At 38.4% G+C, this 21068-nt stretch overlaps 2 protein-coding genes across 2 annotated transcripts; both read left to right on the plus strand.

The window, feature by feature from the left end:
• The first annotated feature begins 221 nt into the window (after nt 1-221).
• LOC137129156 (testis-expressed protein 26-like) lies at nt 222-2524 on the plus strand. The gene is made up of 7 exons (XM_067508075.1): nt 222-568; nt 965-1049; nt 1143-1296; nt 1390-1546; nt 1664-1840; nt 1946-2107; nt 2217-2524. Exons 1-7 carry the CDS (start codon nt 556-558, stop codon nt 2342-2344), a joined length of 876 nt encoding a protein of 291 aa, XP_067364176.1. The 5' UTR covers nt 222-555; the 3' UTR covers nt 2345-2524.
• A 489-nt stretch (nt 2525-3013) lies between these two features.
• wdr95 (WD40 repeat domain 95) lies at nt 3014-20387 on the plus strand. Its single transcript, XM_067507803.1, has 29 exons — nt 3014-3259; nt 3656-3920; nt 5131-5181; nt 5259-5342; nt 5504-5569; nt 6698-6928; nt 7402-7487; nt 7603-7695; nt 7779-7824; nt 7914-7960; nt 9025-9142; nt 9325-9394; nt 9851-10091; nt 10531-10636; nt 11154-11305; nt 11553-11655; nt 11770-11876; nt 11960-12039; nt 12117-12171; nt 12258-12303; nt 12689-12748; nt 16746-16908; nt 17028-17114; nt 17203-17261; nt 17941-18073; nt 18169-18208; nt 18587-18675; nt 19657-19841; nt 19967-20387. Exons 1-29 carry the CDS (start codon nt 3192-3194, stop codon nt 20027-20029), a joined length of 2994 nt encoding a protein of 997 aa, XP_067363904.1. The 5' UTR covers nt 3014-3191; the 3' UTR covers nt 20030-20387.
• Nucleotides 20388-21068: the final 681 nt, after the last annotated feature.

Below are 21068 nucleotides of genomic sequence, written 5' to 3' on the forward strand. Positions count from 1 at the left end.
TTGCATGTTGTAATAAACAAAATATTAATATCATTAGTTAAAAAAGCAGATTGCTACAATAAAGAAACAGATGGTGCCAGCATTTCAAATTTCCGAGAGAAGTCAATAATTTAATTAAAGCTGAAAGCAGGTTTTCCATTTGACCTGTTCATTTACTAAGTCACCAGCAAACTAAATTACTGTCTGCAATGTTGTACAGCTACATAATATTATAAAGTTCTTCAACATAGGACTTTAGCACGGAATATGAATTAAGCTGTTTTTCACCACTGTCAGTAACAAAGTCTATCAGTGTTAAATTTTTAATACTTCTCCCCTGCTGAGAGGATTGCAGCAGCTCTTCAAATGTTGTAGGTTTCCATAACCACAGCGCATAGAAACATCCAGTGTGGAACAACTCTGCCTCTGCATAATGTATTCAGCCAATGACTGAAAGTAAAAATCTCCAATTGTATGCACAGGCTTTAAAAAAGGATTAATTTCGCTTTTTAGACAGCCATCCATGAAGTGAGCTTCATCTGGCAACAGAAATGGAAAGGTTTCCATTACACAACAATGGAAATCAAAGGTAAAGTTAAACTAATCATTTACGGTGGAGAATACTGTAGTTAAAGTACTTTATTAATCTCGTTATGTTGTGTAAATAGGTTAAATGATACCATAAGAGCACGACACATTCATTTTATTAAGTGTTTGCAGGAGTGATGTATTTTCGTTTCGTTGCTTCCTTATCTCTGCGTAATTTCAGTTTCGACATGCTAATGTATTTCTCTACAGTTATTGGTGAGCATTGTTCTCCACTTAATGTTTCGTTGAATGAGAAACAAAAGTGTAATTTAATTTACAGATAATATTTTCTTTAAAAACCGTGCAACAGTTGTAAAGATGTAAGTCAGTCTAGTAAACAGATTTACATAGCATTTATATGTTTTTGTATAAATGTGATAACGGTGTGTTTTTGTAGAGGGCAAACAGTGGTGGGATCCATATGAAACATCCCACAGAAGACACTTTGTCTACCAGCCAAACTCAGCTACAGAGATTCTGCTGTAAGATCTATTCATGGGCTTGTTATGGTTGTATTTTGAATAGGTATACAGCATTTGTGTGTTCACTGTATGTTTTTGTTGATGCATATGTAGGTGCCCCACATCAACATTTATAAATTCAAAGTCTAGACCTTTTGGTTCAACTGTGTACAATAAGGACTTCTGTTGGAAGCTAGCCCGTAAACCTGAATGCATTCACACAGGATCAGCCTCAGGAAACAGGAGAAACAATCCACATCCCAGTCAGGTTTGTATTTAGGCTGCCCTAGCCTCAATTTTACATTGATAGTTGACCTCTCACAGTGTATCGTAAGCTTTAAATCGAGCCGTTTACCCTAAGGCTTTCATGATGTGGAGGCTGCCGAGGGATGCAACACGAAGCCCAGAGTATGCCACGTTCCCTAGGAAATGCCCACCGTCTGAAGAGGAGATCCATCAGGCCTTGACAGCACAGTACCACTCCACCTACAGATTTGACTTCATGGGTAGGCCTCAAGGTAAGGCAGGCCTGAAAGCATGTCACGACAGCTGATGTAAAGACCACTCAGGCATGTCCAAATCAAACCTTATTAATCGTTCCCCCTGCAGTACATTTTCCCATTGCTTTTTGACAGGATCCGATCACATTAATAATGCAGAAAGAAGACTTGCAGCTCTGCGCAACAGGTACCATGTGTCAGTCTCTACCGATACAGAGATGAGAGACAATTACCGCCAACCTAAGGAAAAACCTCAACTGCTGTGCAAACTGTCTCACCACACAGAACCTAATGTGGCCTGTCATGGTATAGGTAGGATAAGTTCAAACTCAGTCATGGTTTATGTTAACACAGTAAAAACTGCTTGCACTTCACAAGTTGCACTTATTTCTAGTAACAGATCATTTTGTTTTGCAGTTCCAACTGTTGTAAAAAGACACATCCACACTCAACAAAAAAGATCTGATTTGACAACGTATGACAGGTTTTGTGGAAGGAAAGGCAGTGATGTCACATGTGTGGTAAAGTCTCTGCTGCCCGAGGAGCTGCAGCAGTTATACAAGATTTTACCTGTGGAGGGTTTGCATCAACTTAAACTTTTTGAATATGTCTGAGTTTTAACAGGTTCCTGATTTGGACGGACAGCTAGCTCAAGTTAAATGTCTGTTTGTGTCTCTTGATTTTGCAGACAGAGAAGCTGTACAATATGCTTTGAGGAAAGATTCTCATCCAAAGAATGGGCACAAAGGAAATAAGCTTCCAGCTGTTAATGCCTGCTCACCAGAGTGGATCTCAAGTTGGACTGGACCCCTCTAAAACTTGAGTACCTTTTGTTATTTTGTGCTTGTATCTTGTGATCTTGTGATTGTATCTTGTAAATCATCTTTATTTCAAGCTAACAGTGTAAAAAAACAACATAATTATTCATTTGACACAATGTAACACATTGCAGATCAACAGGGGCTCAAAGAATTCATTTGCTTTTGTATTTTTGTGAGTAACCTGGGTGTTGTGATTATTAAACATCTGCTGATGAAAGGTTATTTGTCTGCCTTCATGTCTCATTGCTCCCATGTCCTGCTGTCTGACATTACACAGCCTGTTTGCACCTTGATAACAAGGCGGAATAAAATTTGTTGGATTAATTAAATTGGTTCTCTCCACTCAGAATATTACCAGGAGCAACATGTTTTGTTTCATAATGTTCTTCTTGAATTACTGCAATTCCAAGTCCTGCTATTTCAAATAATATGAATTATTCTTTTGTGTCACTAATTTATTCTCTTTGGTAGAGAAAATACAAATGTAAAAAACATAACATTAATGAGATGAATTAAACCTTAATTAACTAAAGAAACATTACTACAGCCAACAGATTAAATTACAGTATAAACTGACCAAAGTATTGTTAGATTTAAACCAGATTTCTCTCTCTGTAAGCAGACTCTTGTATTTAGTTTGTAGTCTCAGTTGTCACTCCTGGTTTCTTAGTTACCATGGGGCTGCCCACTCTGCTCAGGTGTAATGTTAGAGTGAGTGTCAGGTAAACCAATGTTAGATCTGTCTTTTAAACGTCTGTTTGGGAGTCTGAGGATGTGTGCTGCATGAAAGTTTCCTTTTTACCTTCGGTCCAACTTTAAAACCCCCCCGTCTAACCCCAGGCATGCCACTCTGTAAGAAGGTTCGGTCTTCCTCAACTCCAGGGAGATTACAAACCCAACAAGTGACCAGGTAATCTGTGATTTTGTTACTATCTTTTTTCACTATCACCACTAACACGTTGTTCTTAAGTGTTTTTGTAATTTAACACCCAATTAGCTTAAACCTTAATAAGGAGATCATAGGCTGACACGCTGCCCTGTCTCATGCCTGTTCTGTTCAGAACATGTTTACAGTTGTCATGGTGCTTGAGTTGCCATCTGTGGCAGCACTGACTTGTACAACAGGAAGTCTGGTCATTTGGGACTCATAATCCAATTCCGAGTTATATAGAATTGTCCATCACTTTCACTGGCACTTTTTTTAAGACTTTACAAAGCCAATGATGGATACTGTAAATCACCTAAAATACAGATAACAACTTGCTTGTATATGCATTTAATGTGAATAACATCTAAACTCCTTCAGCATCCTCTCTGAACTGGGGCCCACAGGGGATGGGATGAGTAACACTCCTGGGTCAGGATGCCGGGGTAAGAAAGTTGCAGATGATTTCTCAGCACCGAGACAAGTGGATACCAGTGAGGACAGGCAAAAACAGCCTGAATGGTTGGTGCGAGAGCTGCTGAAACAGAACAAAAGAAGACACACTGTCACGTTTGAAGATAAAGTCCAAATCCTCAGACAGCAACACCACAACATTGATTCACCTCGTGGACTCTGCAGCCTTAAGGTGCATTTGTCTTAAAGCGAATTCTGATAAGTTACTGTGACTTATATAAACTGTTTCTGCATCTAAAGAATTGTCCCATGTTCAGATTATTTTAGGACCCTGTGTTTTCTAAAATTGCTGCTTTTAGCCTCAAGGTGTCACTAGAGCATTGCATTGCTACACACTCCAGTTTACAGGCTCTTTCCAAAGTTCTTAACCTCAACTTCAGCTCATGTCTCACCAGCAGCAGAATGAATGTGAGGTGATGCCAAAAAATGCCATTTTAAATCAAGTTGATGATCAATTTACTTGCACTCTGACAGTGCATCGGGCAGGACGATCTATCCTAGAGTCTGGAGATGGCCGTGTTTCAGGCCAGAGTAAAACAAACATAGTTGCTGAGCCAACTACTTAAAAGGAATCCAGATTCAAATTCCAGCTTTCAAGCTGACAGGAATGATAGAACGATGTAGGAGGCTGGTGCAAATGCACCGTCTGAAGTTTGTGGGTTTTTGCTGCACATGTCAGTCACACTCTCCTACTTAATGTAATGAGTAATGTACCATAACAGATTAGACGGATGAGGCTCAGGCAAGTTGTGCAGCTCTAATAAAGGGATTTGAAAAACAGTCGGGGTTATGTGAACACTTTCAGTACCTCCGTCGCTCTGACTGATTAAACAATTATCTTGACAATTCAGGAGATACCATGGAGAAATCTCGACTCCGGTTACATCCTTGAGGAATTAGGCTGTTTATCCCTTTTATTTATTAATGACAGATCAAAGTGTGTCATGGATCAAGGACCAGTTGCTAGGAGACCGAGGCAAATTGAAGAGAGGTCATTAACACAGAGAGCACGGCCTGTCATCTGGCCTAGTGCATGCACCTCAGAGACATGTCTCACCTGGTGGTGGCTTGTGGTGGCCATTACATAAGGTCATTAATATTCAGAGGTGAAACCCCAATCATGTGTGGTCATAATTAGAGACTGTCTATTGTACAAATACACCGTTATTATCTCCTCTCTAACCTTGATCAGTATATTTTCGCCCTTACACTTAGACTGCCTGGTAAATTGATTTGAGGAAGAAGGATTTTTGCCTGTTCGGCTTCATTCCTATTGCATCGGTCTTGATGTTCTTTTCTTATAATGTTTACAATCAACTCCCATGATAGTTGTTGGCTTGTGTTTTAAAATAATATCTCTATTCTGTCCTCTCCTTGACAAGATTGATGAGATATCCCTCAGCAACCTCCAGAAATTGAAACTAGCATTCGAGGTACTGTATGAATCACACTACATACTGATAGTCTGTTATTTCTTGCCTGAAGATTTGACTGTATTTTCTTTATAAAGGAATATGAAATGGGTGCCTTGAGATGCATTGATGCAAAGACTTTTGGACATATAGTGAAGAAGTGTTTGGGTTTGCCTAACACAGTAAGACAGCTTGACATTTCTCTCTATGTCTGTTTCTCTTAGATTTTCTTGTCTCTGCTCTCTGTGTCTCATTTCTCTGCAAGTATGGACAAACCTTTGTAATTAACCGATCGATTAAAAGTCACTGTTTTCTGTTCTTTTTATTTGCTTGAATTTCACAGAGCAACACACAGATTCACGGGTTATTTAAGAAGATTGATTATTTAGGCCAAGGACAAATTTCATGGGTGAGATGAAGTTCATATTTGCTTCTTATGGAGCATCCTTCTGTTCGTTCAGTGTAATGGAAATTGTCTTAGTCAAACAACTTCTCCATGCATGCTAACTCTAGAAATCTGCGACACAAAAAATGAGGCTTCTATGAAATGTGATTATTATTGGCTGCTGTAATTCAGTTCGTATTTTACGAGCAAGTGTATCAGACCTGAGCCCATTCATCTGGGCTGAATCAGTTTTTGTCAGTGTCAAGTGTCACATTTACTGTTTAAATGGGGTGTGTGCACTGTAACGCTGAAAAGGTATGTCCTTGTTCATAGTCTTGTAAAAAGAAATTAGGATAGATTTTACAGCTCGGTAATAACAGAGTAATAGTGGGGTAATGTTTTGTAATTAACAAGGTAATATGGGCAATATGTAAGCAATAAAAAGTTTGTGTAATAACAAGGCAATAGAGGGATCATATTATTGGAATTACAAGGTAACAGGATTTTTTGTTTTTGTAAGTATAAGCTAATAGTGATAATATTTCTGTAATAACAAAGAAATACATTGGAATTAAAGTCCAGTTGGCACTGAACAGTGCAATATCATGATAACGACGAAAGTAATAATCAGGGCAGCTTGGTGTAAGCAATGACTGCATCAAGGTAATAGGAAGATAAAAACGCATAAGTAATAATGTGGAAACCCAATACCTGGTAACAGGTACGTTTTCCCTGTAATGAGCTTAAAACAGAGGTGTAAAACACAAAACAACCTTTTTCCAATTACCTTGTTATTGCTTTAGTAAAACTATGATATTACTTTATTAATGTTTTCACTACCGACATAATAACCCTGTTAAATTTTTAATACAGAAAAATCATCCCCACCCTCTTGTTATAAAATAAATGCACCTCATAAATTATTAGTAATAAAATATTGTCCATATTATGTCGTTATTACCGAGATATAAAGCCCTAATACCTTGTTATTACTTAGATGTTACCTCACATTACATTGCTAATTCTGAAATATTATCACAATATTAATCTAACTACTGAGCTGTAACATAAAGTATTATTAGAAAGTAGAAATGATTTCTACTCTAAATAATCGGATGCTTAGTCATTCTAACAGACAGTAATGTGATGCAGGGTCAGTTCTGCACACACATGCTGCAGGAGTACAAAGAGAAGGAGGAAACGACAAGACGCAGTAAGCAGGTGGCGTTTACTCTGCCAGCCACCATGAAGGTCTTGGGTAATGGCATTTCCATTGTCAACATCCATTCCACCTACGACGGGACAATCGTAACAGTGCAAGAAGACGGCGCTGTTTGCTTGTGGAGCCATGAGCTTAAACCTCAGATGACCAAACGCATGTTTGTATGTAAATTCACATGAATACTTGAAGGATATGCACTCTTACTGTCAACACAATGCACGAAAGAACTAAAACCAACTATGTGTTAATGCTTAGTTTAACTAAGTATTCTCTTTAAAAAAGATCTGGATTGTTTTTAGTAAGTGTTATTTAAATCTGAGTTTGTGGACTATTATTTGACTGTAACACATTTCTTACACATTTGCCCTGCTGACTTTTTACAGCAGCTTAATAGTTGGTTACCATGAGGCCCTGTTGGTCGATAACACACTTAAGGCGCGTAGTCAAATCATTGTTGATTTTCTTCATTTTACTGGATGATAAACATAAAAACAATACAGAATACATCAAAAGTATAATTCTGTAGAGTTGATTTAGGGCATCTCTAAAAGACACAAACTGACAAGAATGAAGCTCTACAAGTACTTTATGTTATATCAGCATTTTTAACAAATGGTTTTGTTGTTTATCAAAGACTGAAGGACCTTCAAACAGAAAGTCAAAGTGGGCCAGTGATTTCACTCTGATGCCAGAGTACAACAAGCTGATGATTGGAACAGGGTAATAAGAATGACAGTAACTAGGTTATTTATGGGGCATGGGGATCACACTTGTCATCTGCGGGTTCCAAATGTTGCTACGTTTGTTTATTGTGCGTGTCCTCATTATCTTGCAGGGACAGAGAGCTCCAAGTTTACGAGCTTTCCACTCTGGACCCCTATTGCCAGATCAGTGCACTCGACACAGTGCCTTTGACATTAGACTACAGGTGAGCAACTAATCTGTATGTTAACATCGTCCTCTACGTGTTCCATTAGGTCCCAGTGATGGTTTGTTTCTTTCTCCCTCTAGCTACACAGGTGCTGACAAATGTTGCATTGTGTATGGAGACACAGAGGTAGGTTCATTTGTTAAAAAACAGCTAAACCAGAGCCAACTATCAGGCAAAAATCATTCATGAAATGGAGATATGTGTTTGTTTTCCAGGGTTGTGTGACCATCATTTTAATATCTTCTGTTGGGGATACCCTCAGGTAACACGGCTTTTCTAAACACCTACATTGTATATTCACACACACTCAGTATTATTTGCACATGCACTAAAGGAAACCATAGTAAGGTATAAACACATTACGGTTTCTATAGATAGTAAACTTCAATTTTTTTCAGCATCATTCTGTAAGCTCAGTATTTAGACTCTTTGGGTTTCTACACAGTTGGTCGACCAAAGAAAACTCAGCTTAGCCTCAGGGAGACGTCAGCCGTGAACAGCCAATCAGATTTGTGAACTTTCTCATTTCCTTCCCAGACCATGTTGTAAGCTGATCAAAAAGAATTTGTTAGTGAAAGAAGAAACAGGAATATTTCCCTCAAGTAAGATAGATTTGCAGCATGTATGCAAAAATAACATTTGTGCTGATGAGTAAAAAGATTTGAGCAATAGCTGTCATTAAATGATGTTATAACAAAGGGCTCATCAGACTTAGGATCAAACTAGTTTAATTACTGTAGAAGTTTTCAGTATTATAACCGAAGTCTAATTGTTTATTTAATAGCAGCTACTTTAACTATATAAAAAAAGATTTTTGTCTGGCCTTTCTGGTCCAAACAAAGTCTAAAATACTGAGCTTTCATGGGGAGCTCCTTAGAGTCCTGCCACTAATACTTTTACTGCTTTCTTTATTCTTTAAGTAGCTACCACAGAGGGAAAGTATTCTGTTCAATGGTACTGTCATTTCCCGAGACTCTAAAAACCTTTAGGTCTGCTTGTGGGATATAATATATGTGTTTTTTTCAGTGAGGCAGTACTTTTCACCTGTGTAGCACCTATTTTCAAATGAAATGTGGCTTTTTTAAAATCTGATTTAAAATTAAATCACATGTAAGAGTAATTTGTGGTGTGTCTCTCACAGCAGTCATTTTATTCAGGTTACACCAGGACAGACTATGTGCACACTGTGATTAGTTAGACTGGCGATTGTGTTAGCGTGGCCTCGTCACAGCTAAGGTGGAAAATCATCCCTTTGCTTTTAGAGGTTAGTGAAAGTATGTGAAAAATTTTCTGCACCTGATTGTACGTCTCAACATCTTTTTATAGATTGTGGAATAAATTACCAAAGAGAGAGAATATACCCCACATAGCCATTGACAACGCAGTGCTCTCCCCAAATGTGACATTTGTCAGATGGAAGGTTCATCGTGACTGGGTTACACAGGTGACATTTTCTATGCACATGTTCGCTTTCCTTACAACAAATACGTATTTAAGTTCAGCCGTGTGACAGCTCTGAATATCTACATAAGCTGTGTAACAATCAATATTACTCACTGGCTTTGCATCTGTATTATAAACATATTCTGAAACAGACAAAAAAACCCCTCTTCTCTCTGTATTTAGGCAAAATATTTTCAAAGCTTTCAAGCCGTTGTCTCCTCATCAAATGAAGAGTCCTCTTCTCTCGTTATAGGTAATTTCTGTTTGTTTTTTTAGGGTTTTGAGCACATGTTCAGCACAAGCGGAAAAAAGCAAACAATCTTAGAAAACACATGTTGTTGCAAACTCACTGTAGTCTACATGAAGAGTCCAATAGAAAGTGATGCAAGCTAAAAATGATGGGGAATAAAACAACATCATTTTCTGCACAGTCTACAAGGTGCAGTAATTAAACTTGGTGTTGAACATGAAGCAGCCTAGTGGGCGAGCGGTGAGCAATGACTCAAGATGACTCATCAATCACAAATTCAACAATCAATGCCAGCGCATGTGTGTGTGTGTGCGATCATCCTTCTTTGAGGTCATGTCCACTTTCCAGCTTGGCCATTAATTGTGATAAAGACCTACCTTTGCTCCAAAAAGCATGTTTTGATTGATGCCCGCTCACACGGCCCTGCAGTAAAATGTTTTTTTTTGTCCCCACTTTAAGGTCGTGTGCTGCCTTTAACAGACGCTGAGCAGCAGTTGAGTGAGATAAAAGAGGCCTGTTATGAAGGCAAGACTAAGAACATCCAACTGAGCTGGACTCCACAAGTGCGAGCACCATGTGACCAGACTGTTTTCAGCATCTACAAAGGTGTCAAGGCCTTTGACCTTAGTCGGAAGCACAGCTTGCTGGTCACTGGTGGCATGGACAAACTCATACGCATGTGGAACCCACATTTTTCTGGGTGAGGAACCACAATTCAGCTGGCTGGCCCAACAGACTTGAGCTGAATGGTTGCTGTCAGTCGTCATCATGCCTGTAGTTATGATCCAAATCAGCATGTTTTCGCCAGTTGACAGCATATCTCCTTGTGTTGTACTTTTAAGACATTTTAACACACTGCACTCTGCTGGCAGATTTTTATTTTGCCCAGATAATTACGACAGTTGCAAAGTAGCAGTCAGTTGTTCCATGTTTCATAGCATACCATGATCTTTCCGCAACACTAACCTTATTGTTTTTGTGCCTAAACCTAACCATAGGTGTGTATTATTCGTGCCAAAACCAAACAACATTACAGCACATTGCATGATAATAACCTACATGCACTGTCACCAGTATTGGTGACAGTAATATAAACGGTCATTACCTATTTGTAATATTAGTGTTATTTTAATTCTCAGGAAACCAACTGGCATCTTAAAGGGCCACTCTGCTTCCATCACCTACCTCAGCGTCTCCTCAGAGGACAGTCAGATCTTCTCTGTCGCGATAGACAACATTGTAAAGGTGATTCAGGACACATTTTTGTATTTCTTTTGTGATCCTTCATATTCTCCAAATCAATGAATTCATATTACTGTATTTATATCAACCACTGTTGGCATTTTACCTGAAGTGGTGAAGAGTAACTAATTATAATATTATGTGCCCATTTTATGCTACTTTTAGATTATAAATAAAGGGGAATATTGTAAATTTTATGCTGCTGTATTTATATGACTTCTCTTGTTGCTATTTACCTTTCAGACTTTGACTTAACACATGAATGTATGCGAGGTTTGTGTAATAGGATGCATTATTACAGATTTAACTACATGACAGTATCAAGTAAAGTAAAATACAGAGTAATTGTTATATGTATGTGTAAGAGTTAATTATAAGGTAGTATAATATACAGTAAAAGTCACTGCAGCCATATTTTCCTAATGTTTCTGAGGGTTTGGCTTGTAATGGGAGTGTTTCTATACTGTTGAATTGCTGCTGTTACTCAAATAAATGATGTAAAACTTCTTTAACATTTCAGATCTGGGATATTCAAGAGCAGCTTTGCTTGTTTACAGCAGACCCCAAAGCGAGCAGGATTAATGGTGACATATCTGCATGCTCTTATTTCCCTGCTATGAAATCTCTTTTCATTGCAGCAGACTGTATGGCTGTGCTCTCCTTGAAGATAAGGTTGGTTGTCATGTCTTTGTGCTTTATTCATCATAAAATCCAGTGTTCTGTGAAGATAGTTGGAAATTATTCCACAAATGAACTAATTTAGGGATGATGGTGGGGAATAAAAGACAAAACAAAAGACAGCTGGTGATGGTTAAAGGTTACATATGAAATACAGATTGTAAGTTATTTTCAGAGATGACTGCAGCTCCTTAATATTCATCTTCCTGCTATTCCTTTTATTACCCCTTTCCTCTGCAAGGCCACAGTTTCGCAGCCGCCTGACTGTCTCCCATAATGAGCCTGTAATGTGCTGCGGCTACACTGAGGAGTTTCGTCAAGTTGTCAGCTGCACTGAGGGTTCTGTGAGTAAAGTTAATGTTGTACAACACAGATGCCCACTTTCACATTTCTAGTAAAAATGAACCCGGTGTGTATTAAAAGGGAAACACGATGAGCAAAAATGTTACTGGTTGCAGGTGGTGAAAGTCTGGGAGCTTGACACTGGGCACCAGGTTTTTGAGTTTGGTGGCACGAATGATCTGTCTGCCATCACATGCATGACATTTGATCTCAAAGGCAGGAGGTACATTCACTACATGAAGCAGCTACCTAGCAGTCAGATATTTAGCTACAGTTTTATCCCAGTATACGTGCTCGTGTTTGCAGACTAATCACTGGTGGAAGAGATGGTTGTTTAAAGATCTGGAACTTTAACAATGGTCAGTGCCTAAAGACACTAAAGAAAGGTATGTATTATGAATGTGAAATATTCCTTCAAAATAAAACGTTTGACACATAATTCCAAGCAGTATCTTTCCTGCAGACGGTGACAGTCAAGAATTGTGCGACTGCTTCTTTCTGAAGGTCCACAGGAATTGGTAAGTAATGATGTGATGTTTGGAAAGCATTCCTAGCTCTGTATAATTCTGGATCCATGTTGAGCTCGTGTAATTTCTGTTTGAAGCTATGTGATGTCTGTTGGCCGGGACCGAATGATTGACATTTACTCAGTGAGTACAAAAGAAAAGACAGAATTCGGGGTAATATTTGTGACTTATATGCCTGAAATCCCATTCCAATTATTTCTCCAATTCTTCCTTCCCTTCACTGTATTGCATCCAATTTGCATTTGTTTACATTGTCATTACCCACTGAACTTCATTCTGAAACAGCAAGAAACTACAGATAGTTCTGGCCACATATAGCCTGTTTTGAATTTCATTACAAAACCAGACACTGGGGAAGAAATGTACACATTTCTGCTGCATTGTAAGGTTAAGAAGAATTCTTGTGCAATAATATGATGTATTTCCAGCTGCTAATCTTGTAATCCAAGCAAATTGTTGTTTTGTTATAATACTGGTGGGTGTAAAACGTCTACTGTTATTTTGTCAGGACACACCTGAGGACCCTCGTCACGTCCAGAAGCCGCAGCCGTCGTGGCAGGATGATCTGGTGAACAGAACACTCATTGTCAATAACGTAGAGAAAAGACATTCAGGCAGGACAAATAGGCAATTCAATGGGCTCCAACTGTGAGTTTGTATTTTCCCTGTGACTTTTATTTGAGGCAGACCAGATGACAGTGGTAGAGATGCTGAATGGACTCAATCGTTATTCTTCCATTTCTAAAAATCACAGCTTTCTGCTCTGAACATGACAAGAGGACAAAATGGGTGTTTTTGTTGTGAACTGAATGTGTGATCAAGCAAACCCACAGTGTATACTTGTTATCTGTTTCTAATGGCCTAAAGCTACAACATTTTGAATTTTAGTATAGTAATAGAAATAAATAGTAATATCAAATGCATTTACTCAAGTACAATTTGACATTATTGGCCATTTTAAGACACTTTATGCAGTCTTTCTAATTCAATACATCTTAGGGCCAAATTAATTTTTACATAATAATATAGTTATAATTTATAGTCTCCTAAAATAAAAAGAACATGCGTATAAACAGCATATAAAACAAAATCTAGTGGCCTATTTTATAATAACTGGTAGAATATACAATTATTTTAATTTACATTTACCCATACACTATGCTGTTTTTAATAATCAAATAATACTGTAATTTATAAAAGTACTGTAATATAGCTTTGGTAAATTGCATTATAGTATATAAAGCAATAGTATAGAAAGCAATATACTAAGAATACTAAGTGTAGTATTCTGATAATACTGTATGTACATTTGTGAGTCCATGACATTCACCGTACAGGATCTACATAATCTTATCTATAGTAAGACTAACTCAAATATCACATGCATTTTAATGCACTTCTGTTTCTATTTATGCTGAACACTATGTGTCATGAAATATTTGTTCGTAGCCGTCACAAACTCATCTTCGTACATCTTGCCCGTAGTGGTGCTCGGCCAGTTTTGTGCATTACTTCCCCCTCAATTGCTCACGCGCCTATTGGGCAGTGAAGATAAATCTTCTGGGCTGGTTCTGTTATATTACACAGACACGTGGAGGACACTTTATTCTCTGGTCCTGAGAATCGTTTCTGCTGACTGGCTGAAAAGCTCAGAGAAAACTGGGTAACAAAGCCTCCTTGATCTCTGCCCTCCTGTGCCGCATCGCCTGCAGAAACAAATTCAACTCAAGCAGCGAGTTACTGCTTTGTCTTTCTGTGTTCCATTTCTCAAATTTTTAAGATTTTCTATTTCAGTTTCCATAAATGCTCCCTGTGCCTACATAAATGTATTTACATCTGGTAATTACTGGTTGTATTTAGCGCTCCCCATGCTGTGCCAAGCTCTGACCTGTCACTATAAAAGAACCCGTACTTTATGATAGACTCTACTCCAGAGAGTCTGAGCTCTCACTGGAATATTAGCTTGGTTTTATCACTGACTCAGTTCAGAGCCCTGCTTTGATCTTGGCACTTTAAATCACATTTAATATTAATATCCTTTAGGACAAGTTAGCATTAGAGATATTTAAGATTTGACCCTCTGTATTATGTAAGGTACCTGCTAACATCTGACAGTCTATAGGGGATTTTATTTCTCATCTTGGCTCATTTTGTCAGAATAGATTTTACAATTTGGCTGGACGTCTAATTGTGAAAAAACGTGCTTGGCTTAATAAATGTGCTACACTACAGCATCCCCATACAGTTCAACCCACACATAAGTGCTAACATTATTTTGGTTCAGCATTTTGGTGACATGTTTACTATGTTCAACATCTTAGTTTGGCATCAACCTCAAAATTGCTAATTACAGTGGTGGATGAGGTAAAAGTTCAAAGGTATTGCCTAAAAACTATACTATACTATACTATATAAAGTAATTGAAAATTATATTATTGGAATATAATTATTGATGCATTATGATGTTCATTACTTGAATGTCACAGGTGGTAACAATGGGGCTTATGTTATTTGGATTATTCGCTGTTTAGATGATTATATATTTTGCATTATTATTTTAATATTTGTTTACTTTAAGTGCTTCTAGGAAATGTGTGAATTTCAAGAAAGTCTTACTATTCTACTATTCTACTATTCATACTATCTTGTACAGTATTTTACACTATTAATCATATTCTGACAAGTAACTTCTAACAGTCTTTACTACATTTATTAAATAAATGTAGTTAAGTAAAACTATGACATTTGCCTTTGAAGTATTCAAGTATGATGCAGGAGATGAAAATACTACAAAAAATTAGTAACTTCTCAGAATTGTACAGCACTTATTATAGTGTACTTAGTTACTTTTCACGATTGGCAAATTAGCACTTATTACAGCAGAGGCTCATGTGAATGTCGTCAGGTTTTGGTCTTACAAATTAATATTTTGACTTGATGTTGGAACCAGAAAAAGTAAAAGATCTGCAAAATCATTTGGAGTTATTATCTGAGCATTACTAGTATTAAATCAAATTTTCCTAACCACCAACTGGTATATTTCTCAGAACGTTTTTCTCAGATCTTTTTCTTAAAGCAGGTCTATACCATATAGCTCTTCAATACAATATAACACATATTACACTGCTTTAAAAACTCTAGTACTGTAAGAGCTTAGACAGATCAGAACCTCACTTAATTATCAAGTAAAATCACCAAGCTCAGTAATTAATGCCTTTTTCTGTGAAGGTGAATCATGCTTCCCTGGTATTATCACACAATACAGTAGAGTTCTTTTATTGGATTTACCTGCACTATGTGGTCAGGTTCTGTCTGACAGTGGGACATGGTTCTCTCAACGTAAAACTGTACAAGGTCAAATTGATTTTCACTAAAACTGTATGATGCATTGGAGGGGGTGAGGCTGTCTTTGTCATTATGGCTGGTGGTTACGCTCATCCCCAAAGAGGCCCATTAACGGAGCAGAAAGATTGCATTACGGCGGCCAGTGAGAAAAGTGGCCCCTTTGATTGTCTACAGAGCCCTATCTTGTAATTGTTTTTCATTAATGGCCTGCAGGAGGAAGATCAATGGCTTGTTCTATATATATATATATATATATATATATATATATATATATATATATATATATATATATATATATATATATATATATATATATATGTGTGTGTGTGTGTGTTGGTCTCCTCCCCTTTATCCACTGAGCCACGACTTCACCCTGAGTTTTTCTGTTTCTCCAGATGGACAGTCTTGTGTTGCATCTCATTAAAATTTAAAAATAAGGCCCAGTTCAGCTGGCATTTCGCTGGACCATGAAATAAGTTATAAGTTATAAGTAATAAGTTCAAAAATGCCATCTGCTTTTCCTGATTTGGTTCATGGTGTGTACAGTTTGTTGTTGGCAGCGCTGCTCCAGGCAAATCTTTCTGTTGAGTTCAGTAAACATAAAGAGTGAAGATGAGTCACGTTGTATCAGTGTGAAGTACTGCAGCAGGAGTAATGTCTGGCTTGTCTGCTTGCTCAGGGGTTTGACATCCAAAAATGTGTGACACACTTGGCTGGAATACTTTAAGCAAAAACTTCAAGCAAGACTGGGAACACGTTGACTTTCATACGTGGCTCAACAGCAGCAGCCAGTTAGTTTACCCAAACAAGGGGAAACTAATTTCTGGCTGTGCACAACCTGTTATTTTTACACTTTGGTTTTCACCAGCATAAAAAAAAAGGATTATTGGTTTTAGAGGGACATTTTTCGATGGTCAAGTCATTTCAGTTTCCCCATTTCCAGTTATTGAATTGAACTATTCAGCTGCTGGTTGCAGCTTTATATTTACTCTGCAGACATTAGAACCATTTCAATCTTCAATCAAAAAGGACCTGATGCAAATATGGTTAAGATATGGAAAAAGAAACTGGATGTGTCGATTTTAGGTGTAAACAAACATCACTTCTAACTGAACTGAAGAGAAAACAACATGATGGCCTTTGGAAGTACACGTTACTCTTGACAGTGAAATTTATATGCTGCATGGAGGCTCACACTTTCAGACGCTGTCTTTGTCCAGAAAAGCGGTCATAAGGAGGACATCCTTTGTGTGGTGCATTGTCCGCCCTCTCTCCTGGCCACAGGCAGCAACGATGGAGGGATTATAGTGTGGAACGTGGTTTCAGGATGTATACAGTGCCGGTTTGTCAGCCCTCCTCCAGCTGAATACCAAAATGTTGAAGGTGAGACTGTGGCTTCAAAGTGAATGATGAAGGCAGTGTATTCTGTAAAATCTCCTTTGCTTCAAAAAAAAAAAAAAAAAAGCATTTGTCTCATGTTTTTATTTTTTCCTGCCACACAGGACTTGACAGAAGTGTTCAGAGCATGATTTTCATGAAGTTGCCACAGTTCTCCTCGGCTGCAGCTCTCCTGTCATCTGGGGCCATGGGTCAGTATGATTATAATAGTAATTACACCCCACTACCCTGCACAGTGTCTTTCAATACAGTATTAATTGTATATTGTCTCTTTGAAAGGTTTTTTAAATCTCTGGAACGTGCTCAATGGAAGAAAGTTTGTGAGCAGTTTTAAAGCTGTAAGACTTTTCTTTTTTTCTTTCAGAATGGCTGATTAAAGAATTTTATGCTTTCAGTGTGTTTCGTTGCTTAGCTCTAGTTTTTAAACAGCTAGCATGTGTCTTCCTTGCAGCTATGGGGGGGACGGGGGGATCCTTAATTTTGAGAGGTGGGTGAACATGAGGGCATCCGCTCCCGTCCTCCCTAAGCTGGGATAGAACATTAAGTTCTCCTAAGGAAAGCCAAAATTCTTTTTAGGCTAGTTAACATATAAAATATTAATATTTTCCACAAAAGACACACAAAGACCTAAAACAAGATTTGTGCTTCACTATTATCTCCCAGCTGCGTTTTGTTACCTAGCAACAATGACTCTTAACAATTTGAAGGTGCTCTTATTATGATATACTTTCATCTGCTCATGACTAGTTTGTGCAATTTGTTGGCTGACTGGCACAGCTCATATTGTATTACATATCAGATTATCTGGAGAGGATGATTATGTGGCGAAATGTATTAAGTCTGTCTGCAGGGAAGACACAGGAAAGCTAACTGTTGGGTATTATTGTCCCTTTCCTTCTTTTAGTTTCAGAGGCACACGGACATTGCCTAGTGATGAATTACTTGGCGATGCCTTATGTCAATGTAATGACTGAAACGCGCTTGTTGTGTAATGTTTCTCTTTATTTCCATTTGCAGTCTAGATTTCAACAAAAGATTACCAAATTGGCTAAATCTCAGACGGACACATTACTGTATGCTGCGGACCAAATAGGCTACATCTATGTTTACAACATGGAGAAGTTTGGCACTGAGCAAAACTCACTAAGAGGTAGTTCATTTTTTTCTTGGCTTTGATTCGACCAAAGGGAATTTTTAAAGACACAGACATTTTCAGTTTGTTTTTTAATTTTTACATGGACTCAGCCGAAAACTTCTGGCGTGCCCACACCAGCAGAATTACCGGGTATGTGAAACAAAGACGGCTCATGCTGTACACAACACACAACACATCTCTTTACTGTTATTAGTATAAGTTTAAAATAACTGCAGTCAACCAGCAACTAGACTTTTGGTTGTGTCCTGCTACTTTATTGTGAGGACATCCTTCCTGTGTGAGGTTTCGATGGCAGCAGAAACCGCACACTATAAGTTGCTCCTGCTGTTGCAGAAAAGTGTAGAAGAGACAGTGTGTGTGGGAAGGTCTTGAACAGACGACCAGTGTAGGTGAGATGCTGCCTGGGGTGCACCTGCCATCAGACCTAGCAACACGGCGGATGATTTAGAGTGTTCTGCCAAAAATGCCTTCTCTCATTTCATCTCGTGTCTCTTCATTCTGGTCCAGCCTGCAGGTTGTTGACAATGATCAAGTGCTGCTTACCTCATCCACTGACTACACTGTGCGCCTATGGAGTGCACAGGGGGAATTCATAGGTGGGTTTCATTTTGCATCTGTCAATCTCCTCGTTCTAGATATTATTAATGTCCATTCAAACAACATTAATCTTGAGCACGGTGTACTGCTTACGGTGAAAATGCTGTTATTTATAAGCGTGTTGATTTCAATGTTACGCATGGCTGGATTATCTCACCAGGGGCTCTCAAGGGCCCCTTTGGTCCCACTTCCTCCCACTCTCTGTGCAGTGTGTATGTGCCCTGTCACCTTCAACTACCATTAAGTACAGTGCACCCTGCAAACTACATGGCAGTTTGATTATGTTTTGGCTCGATAGCCAATAACCAACCAGCAATCCTACTCCTGTTTAGCATGTGTCAGGTACAGTTTACATATAAATACAGAGACACCTTTTTATTGTCGTTGTGATCTGTCAGGATGTGATCACTTTTCTTAATAAAGACAAACCCATTCAGGGGGGGCTGTGGCTCAGTAGGTAGAACATCCGTGCATGAACTTCCAACACGTTCTCATCCCACAGCCTCAGATAATGATGCTGTGCTGCCTTACGTGGAAGTGGCTTTGGACAAGAAACGCTAAACCCCTGTAGTAGCACCAATGTCTTTGTACAGCTGTTCAGCAACAATTTGAGGATTCAAATTGTTCAGAATTTTTAAAAACTAACACAGATTGTGATGCTTTCAGGGGTCAGAGTCCGTAAAACAGGTTAGTTAAGGTGGAGAAATATCAATATGATCAAAGGTAAAAAAGCAGTAATTTAGCATTTATTTTTTTGCCCTGATTCATATTACACTGGAAATAAAGATTGGATTTTTCTGTGGGTCTGTAGGTGGTGTGTGCAGCACAGTAGGGCACTGCTGCAGAGGAATGATTTCAAATGGATTCAGACATTGTGACATTTTAAGAAGCCACAGTTTCGACTGTGTCACATTCCCATAGCACCATGCTGTGCAATTTGGCAAAACATTAAAATGGAAAACGTTGGTCTTTATCCACAGGGACCTTTGGACAGGCAGAGAGCTGGAGCATCCACGTTCCCTCTTCCTGGATGCATCCGGCCGTCCCCTATGGGGTTCTGATCGATCCTCTGAGTATGCCAGATCATGAAGTTCTGAATGGAAAAACACATCTTTCTGATGCCATCAGTCCTGACATGGCTGAGGTTGATAGAGGGGAACTGGAGGTGAGCTGCAATGGTTCACACATGATTATCTGAGCTGTGTAAGGTATTCTCTTTCTGAGTCTCTTCCCCTTTCAAATGTTGAACTGAGCTGAACTTTGCCTGCTCCTCTTGCGACATAATTGCAGTCAGAGATGCACAGTAAGCTGAGACTTTTCCCAAACTCGATCAGTGACACTGAGGAAGATTAAACGCACGTCTTACCCAGAGGAACACAACACTGGGTGAGTTATAACCATCACAACAGCAAAGACTACTGTACATATGCAATGCAAGTCTTACACCAGAGTCAGCTCTAAATGTAACAGATTTATATGTAGAGCGAGTGTGTCTGCTTTTGCGTTTCAGAAATTGTGAGGCATACTAACAAGCTATTGAAAGACTTTGAGACTGTGGAGCCACCAAACACCAGTGAAAGACCTGATCTCTTCCTCACTGCTATTGATTCCCTCATAAGCAGTGCTGAGAATCTGGAGTTAACTGATGAAACTGTATTGATTAAATCGGGGAAACTGGGTCATTGCAGAATCCAATAGTGTAAAGATCGAACAAGGAAAAATAAAATATAATGGAAATAATATTGAGAATTGGAACTGTATTGTATGAATGAGTGTGTGTAAGTTGCACTGACTTGATGGAGAAGAATTTTTTTCTTACATAGCTTTGATTTGCATTTTAAAACACAAGTGTCCAGGTTTTAGAGTTGACATAAAGTGAAGAGGTCGGAGACTTGTTACCATTAGACCAGAGCAGCAATAATGACTTTGACATTTATGACTTCAGACTGTGAAGCATGTTTTCCTCCACATTCCTGAGGCTTAAGTGAACCAATTTACTGAGTGATTTTATGCAAATGTGCAAAGCAACAGAAAGGAATTGTTCATAGATATCCTTTATATAATGCAGCCAAATATTTAAACTATGTCCCTAATTGGTTTATGATTATGTGAAGGTTCTCTGGCATACATTGTCTTATTCATAAAAAGTCTATGAACTTTTAAAAGTACTTTCATGTGATGCCCTTTTTTCAGCTGCTCTCTACCTGCTGGATCTTCTTTCAAGGCTTTCAAAGTGAGAAATCTATTTGACACTTAAGGTTAGCACAGTAAACACCACTTGTTCAGTGTGCAAAAGGGACAGAGAAGCTTGTGGCTAATCAGAGTGTATACTAAATAAAATGGGTGCTAATATTTTAGAACATGTGCTAGTAGAGAATAGAGGCTTTCAATG

Source organism: Channa argus, chromosome 6 (genome assembly GCF_033026475.1).
Source record: "Channa argus isolate prfri chromosome 6, Channa argus male v1.0, whole genome shotgun sequence".
Lineage (NCBI taxonomy): Eukaryota > Metazoa > Chordata > Actinopteri > Anabantiformes > Channidae > Channa > Channa argus.